Source organism: Triticum dicoccoides, chromosome 3A, assembly GCF_002162155.2.
Source record: "Triticum dicoccoides isolate Atlit2015 ecotype Zavitan chromosome 3A, WEW_v2.0, whole genome shotgun sequence".
Classification (NCBI taxonomy): domain Eukaryota; kingdom Viridiplantae; phylum Streptophyta; class Magnoliopsida; order Poales; family Poaceae; genus Triticum; species Triticum dicoccoides.
The window spans coordinates 55,536,065-55,542,329 of NC_041384.1; the positions used below are offsets into that span (position 1 = coordinate 55,536,065).

The 6,265-nt window shown below is 46.7% G+C and overlaps 1 protein-coding gene across 1 annotated transcript; it reads left to right on the top strand.

Moving 5' to 3' along the window:
• Positions 1–2,408: 2,408 nt before the first annotated feature.
• On the top strand, positions 2,409–5,874 carry LOC119267074. Its single transcript, XM_037548383.1, has 10 exons — positions 2,409–2,567; positions 2,661–2,778; positions 3,112–3,466; positions 3,606–3,639; positions 3,858–4,061; positions 4,318–4,407; positions 4,717–4,782; positions 4,864–4,955; positions 5,045–5,092; positions 5,504–5,874. The coding sequence occupies exons 3-10, from the start codon at positions 3,126–3,128 to the stop codon at positions 5,619–5,621; spliced, it is 993 nt and encodes a 330-aa protein (XP_037404280.1). The 5' UTR covers positions 2,409–2,567; positions 2,661–2,778; positions 3,112–3,125; the 3' UTR covers positions 5,622–5,874.
• The last annotated feature ends 391 nt before the right edge of the window (positions 5,875–6,265 follow it).

The window sequence follows — 6,265 nt, forward strand, 5'->3', positions numbered from 1 at the left end:
TACGAGGGTACGTAGACACACTCTCCCCTCTCGTTGCTATACATCACCATGATCCTGTGTGTGCGTAGGAATTTTTTTGAAATTACTAGGTTCCCTAATAGTTTGTTCTCTGCCTCTTCGGTTCCTACACCTTCTGCGGGGTACTCATCGAACCTCTGTCTGCAGGAATAACTGGGCTTCCTTCGATCATCATCGCCCTGTCTGGCACCACTCCTGAGGATGAGGATGGTATGGTAGTATCCTTTAGAAATATTCCGTCCGGGCCAACAAGTCTCTTACGAGCGAGAGGCCCTCCGTTCTGGTTCAGACCACCCGAAGCACTAAGATCCATATTATGATTTTCCTCATCATTAGCGTCACCAGGGTTGCCTCTACCTCGGCCATTATTGCCTCCTCGGCCTGGACCCTGTCCTCCTCTACCACCTCCTCTGCCCCCTCCTCTGCCCCCTCCTCTTCCTTGGCCAAAAGAGTTAGGAGCATCAAAGTTTACAAGCAGCCATTCTCCCCATTCGCAATCCTCTACCTTATGCATGCCATCTCCACATGCAGTTACTAGATGACCAATAAGTCCACAGAAATAGCAGAAGTCTGGCAAATTTTCATATTCAACAGGATACTTTATGCCCTCCTCAATGTTATTGGTACAAATCTCACAAGCGGCGTATCCAGATCCAGGAGCACACGGGCACGGAGATACTTGGTCTGGACTATTCTCCCATCTTCCACTGATACACGGATTGGTGGTTTTCCAACTTTCCTTGCTATCTTCTCTGCGATCTCTTTCTTCTTCATCAACCCATCGGGAACACCAATGATCCGTGCCCACACTGGGATTCGGTCAAGCTTGTAATCCTTCACGTTGGTGAACCCATCATATTCTTCCATCACCACCGCAAACCCTCTGAATTGCCATGAGCCACCTCCCATGACTTTGTTCCAATCACCCACACACATGAACTGCGCGAGGAATAGGTTTCCCCCACTGCTTTGAAGGTGACCCCCTGTGTTGTCATCCATGCATTGCGCATCGATTTATATAGGGCCACATAACTGAAAGGCTTGGTCGTATGAACCCTGAAGATTGCCAACCAACGAACCTCCTGAATCAATTCATCAATCTCACCAGACAGATCTAGATCTTCTTCTTCCTCGCCATGCAGGTTTAATCCCGCAAACTTGTTCTCCAGGGTTGCTCCTGATTTGCCACTTCCAGCGCCAGCACCAGATCCGCTCGCCGCCGGCGGCGGCATCGTCTCTTTCCCAGCCATGCAACGGGATCACACAGGTCGCAACCCTACCAGGAACAAGCCGGGGCGGCAGCCGTGGATGGTTTGAAGACTAGATCGGTATCACTCGGGGGTAGATGGGGAACTCCCGCAGTTGCCGCGAGAGGAAGTTGGAACCCTAGAAAAACCCTAGGGGATATCAGCAGAACATGGCATGTCAAGAGTCAAGACGTGTTTGTTGGGTCATCAAACAAAAATAAAAAGAAAGGTGGCGTCGCGACGGTGCCCTATAGTTGGTAACAACATCCAGCCGATAAATGACCTCCAGAGTGATTGAAATTTGCAGGCTGATATTACCAATCCATTTGTCGCTCCAACGTTATAACTTATAAGCACTTCCCTGTGGCACGCCGTTTATTGTTCCGCACAACAAAAGGGTTCCCAGAAGATTGGATCGAGTTACGCCTCTCAGCCAAACTCCAGCAGAAAGCTTTGAACATGAACCTTGTACCCAAATGAAAATCTACGTTGAGGTCCAGTAGAAGAGGGCAAGTATTCCATGTTTGGAACACTATGACTTGAGTTCATGTTATACTTCACCTCTTTTGACTAGCATGTATGCAAAGTCATAGACAATGATCGATAAATCACCATTGATTTACAAAACAAATACAAGCGACAAACAATCCACTAAGTCGTCGTTGATTGTTCTTGCTGCAACAACAGGACACAAGGTGCAACTCTATTGATTCTGCCGCGATTGTTTGCAAGTGTCGCGTGGTGTATTTAGGTCGGCAGACTGTGCCACAAAATATGAGTTATTAATACCTAATGGCTTTTTTTTAGAATGAAAGAAACGCAATTGATTTTTGGTCAAGTGCCAATTGGACACTCCCAAATTCGCCTCTTCCTCGGTGACGCTTGTTTAGACGCAAACCCGCGTGGCCGTTAGCGATTTGTGTGTTACGTGCGGACACTGTTTGGCGATTTGCAAAACGGCACAAGCAAACGACTCCTGCCGACGACGAGTCAGCCACGCCAAGTCGGAGGGAGAAGCGGAGATGTCATCGGGTCCACCACGTCACCCGCCCACATCGCCACCACCGTGGAGCGCCCTGGAACTGGAATCAGACACTGGATACGTGGCTCCCCACGGCCGGCCTCCCTCTTTCTTCACTCCCCCCACCCCACAGCCGCCGACTCCTGTCTATGGTCGCGAGCGAGTGAGACTGGTAGACGGGACACCAGTCCACGACTCCCGGGCCCCGACGCTTCCGGAGATCCCTCCGTCCCTGGCGCCGGCGACCTCAGAGGAAGACAGGAAAACTGACAGTGCCGTGGGTAAAGATCGATCCACGCCCCACCCCCTGGTCCTATCCCCAGCATTTATGATTCGCGCTGTACTGACGCGCACGCGTTTCTCCGATCTGACAGCGGCAATCGGGCAGAGCTGGAGAGATAGGGAGGCGGGAGCTTGGAGAAGGCCGCTTCTTTCCTTCTTCCCCCACGCTCGTCAGGGAGTCCAGCGTTCGGGTCTACTGACGGATCACCGGTAATTAGCTCTGCTCTGTCCCCCTTTCTCTCTGTCTCCCACCTGCGCCGCGAGGCTTCTTGATGCCCGCTGTTTACTGTTCTTGTGCTCCGTGTGGGCGTGGACTGGATCACGGAATCATGGCGCAAAGCTTGCGTCTTTGCCTTTTCCGTGGGGGCACCACCTGATTCCATTCCCCTTTTTCTTTCACTGTTCGGCAAATATCTCTGTTTGTCGGCATGGAACAGGGGAAAATGGCTTTTCTCTTGGTCACATCCACAAGTATGTATATTATTATACAGTTCTGTAGAAAAGCCTGACAAAATATGTTATCATTTGTCAATTTGGTGTCAGCATTGCAATCAGCCATGGTCATGGACACCACTGACCCGGGCTACTGGCTCAACTGGAGGTTCATGCTCTGCGCGACCTGGGTCTACTCCTGTATGGCCCTGGCGTTCTACTTGATCTGGAAGTACGAGGGGCCAAGTTCGCCGGCCGGCAACGACGAGGGGGGCGACAGAGAGGAGGCTCGGCCCAGGATCGGACCCGGAGTTGTGTATCTTGAGGACTGCTGGAAGCCGTGCCTTGAGGAGATCCATCCCGCTTGGCTGCTGGCTTTTCGCCTTGTGTCGTTCTTGTTCATGGCTTCGGTGCTTGTCTCTGATGTTATTGTCGATGGATGGACCGTCTTCCTTTACTACACTCAGTAAGCTACTTCTTCCTTCCTCGTATAGCTGCCTGTGAAGTTTCGCTAACAACAGCTGAAAGATAACGCGAAGTATCCATTTCGTACCAAGTAATATTCAGAAACTTATTTGATTTTGTTTGTTCTCTACATTTGACAGGTGGACCTTCTTGCTTGTCACCTTGTACTTTGGGGTATGTTGTTTGCTACAGTAAACTTGTTGTGACCACTTATTCTTGCCTACACATGAGAATGACAACAACATGTTCTGCCAGAATTTGAACAAATGGCCAATATAAAATATTTTTTGATTGTATAGCACGCAATTTGTTGTATCCGCATGCTTCCTCATTGCCTATTTTGCTGTCACTTACTAGGTGATACCTCTAACGTGCACCTTCTTCATCTTTAGCTTGGTTCGGTGCTTTCTTTCTATGGATGTTATCAGTACGCGTGCAAGACGGCTAAATCTGATGGAGATCATGGCTCTTATATCATTGCTCCAACGGGGGAAAGTACATACGACGATTCCATCAAAAGTTCTTGTTTCAATAGAACACATAATGGTCGGGAAATTGCAGGATTTTGGGGTTATCTGTTCCAGATTATGTTTCAGGTAATTCGTCATATTTATTTAAATACAAAGTGCACATGATTTTCCGAGTTTTAACTGCTGAACAGTAGGTGTGTTGTGATTGATGGAAAAAACAAATAACATAATCTGAAAATGTAATTGCTTGACATGTAATTCTTTTACATTATTATAGCTATTCTTTAACTGAAAGCATTATGAACTTTGGCCAGCCGATGAATGGTGATGATTACGGATTTGGTGTTTGTTGCCCGCCCGATTTTGATATGCTTGTTTTCAGACAAATGCAGGTGCTGTGATGCTTACGGATATGGTGTTTTGGTTCATTCTCTACCCTTTTCTTGCCCGGAATCAGTATCAAATGAATTTTGTGAGTTTTCGATCACAGATTTTACAAACTGTATTCTCTGGGACCTTTTAAGTTAGTATTTGTTAGTCCAGAGAAATGGGAAGAATTGTTGCCACTTTTTTTATAACCAATACTATGATTTGTTACTTCATTATTGTATTTTTTATTCTAAATCTACTCTAAAACCATGCATAGAAGTCTAAATAGGACTCCTCTAGTTCCATCCTGGTTTGGAGCTGTGCTAATGAATGACTGAGTGTCTCACACATCCTTTGGTGAACATATTCTTTGGTGCATGTCTTACTACTGTTTTGTGATTGCATACTGCAGTTGCTGATTGGAACACATTCACTCAATGCTCTCTTCATAATCGGTGATACTGCTTTGAATAGCCTGGTAAATGTCTTGTGCCAGAATATATTGATCCATACCACAATCTTCTGATCTTTATATTGACCGTTTAATCTAAAATTGCAGCGTTTTCCATGGTTTAGAATATCATATTTCATGCTCTGGACAGGACTTTTTGTCAGTGTTCAGTGGATCATCCATGCTAATGTGTCGATTTGGTAATACTTTTACTTACATCTCACTTTATTATATTGAATCTTAATTGTGGAAAAAATATTCTTGTGTTTATGTTATACTATTTTTCCAGGTGGCCTTACCCATTCCTAGACTTGACATACCCTCGAGCACCTGTCTGGTAAGTTCTGCTTGACAAAAAGTACTTTGTAGTGCTATTCTTCCATGTGCAGCTGCTTCATTAATGAATTAGTACCTTTGTATACAATCTAGACTGGGCATGGTACATACCTAGCATTCATAAGTCAAGAATGAACTTAGATATCAATCCAGAGTATGGTTGTTTGTTGGGGGATACATTTTGGGGTCAACCGTTGGTGAATAGATTATCAAGAAGACTAGTCAACAGAATTCTGAACAGCTTCATAATCTGATTACTGTTTCAGGTTCTTGCATAAATTTTGATTAAGTTGTTTCAGAATCTTTTTGAGATACTTGATTATAGTGAATTTTTAACATAAATCTCCATTCCTGTTTGAACTTGCAACCTTGCTGCCTTAAACTGTGATCTCAATAAACTGTACTCATGCAGGTACTTGGTGGTGGCACTGCTTCACTTCCCTTGTTATGGCCTCTTCGCCCTAGTCCTGAGGATCAAGAGATCTCTCCTGGAAAGCTGGTTCCCACATAGTTACACATACGTGAAGTAGACAAAGAAGATACACATATACTGGCACAATTTACTCCCATTTCCCCCTTGTCCTGAAAATCGCATGGAGCTTCTGCTACTACACAATGAGCCGCATTCTTCGGAGTTAGGTGCCTGTAATTCCTTGCACTTGAAAGCACGGGCTCTTTACGGGGTTCTTTACTCAAAAGTGGACGTGTGAATTGCCACGACGTATGTTCGCCAAAATTTTGAGATGCATGGCTTCTTTCAAGTTTGAACCAGGTGTTGTGCCATTTCTCTGCGGTTTTACTAAAATCCCAGTGGGGAATTTTGTGCAATCTGACGTGCGACACCCCGCCATTTGATAGCTATACTTTAGTTGCATTTCTTTTCTTGTCCCTCTGCTAATGGCCGCTTCTCCCTCCTCGCACCGCTCTCTTCCAGTCTGTCGGTGGCCATGCCGACGGAGTACCAGATGACCGCGGTGACTGGCGGACGGAGCTTCAGTGCCGTGGCCCACATGTCGATGACCCAACTGCAGGTGCAGTTACGGCACCCAAGCAGTGTCCGTGACTGGCGGAGTACCAGATAACGGCGGTGACGTGGGGCACGCTGCTACCCACCCCGTGCCGCGCTCATTGCCTGTCTGCCACCGCTCTGTGCTGCTGCTCCCCGCCGTCGGCC

Bases quoted from the DNA above. Each gene is read 5' to 3' on its own strand.
- LOC119267074 (XM_037548383.1), top strand. From the start codon at position 3,126: ATGGTCATGGACACCACTGACCCGGGCTACTGGCTCAACTGGAGGTTC. The intron at 3,640-3,857 runs GTATGTTGTTTG...CTTCATCTTTAG, and splicing joins TTGTCACCTTGTACTTTGGG to CTTGGTTCGGTGCTTTCTTT. The intron at 4,062-4,317 runs GTAATTCGTCAT...GCTTGTTTTCAG, and splicing joins TGTTCCAGATTATGTTTCAG to ACAAATGCAGGTGCTGTGAT.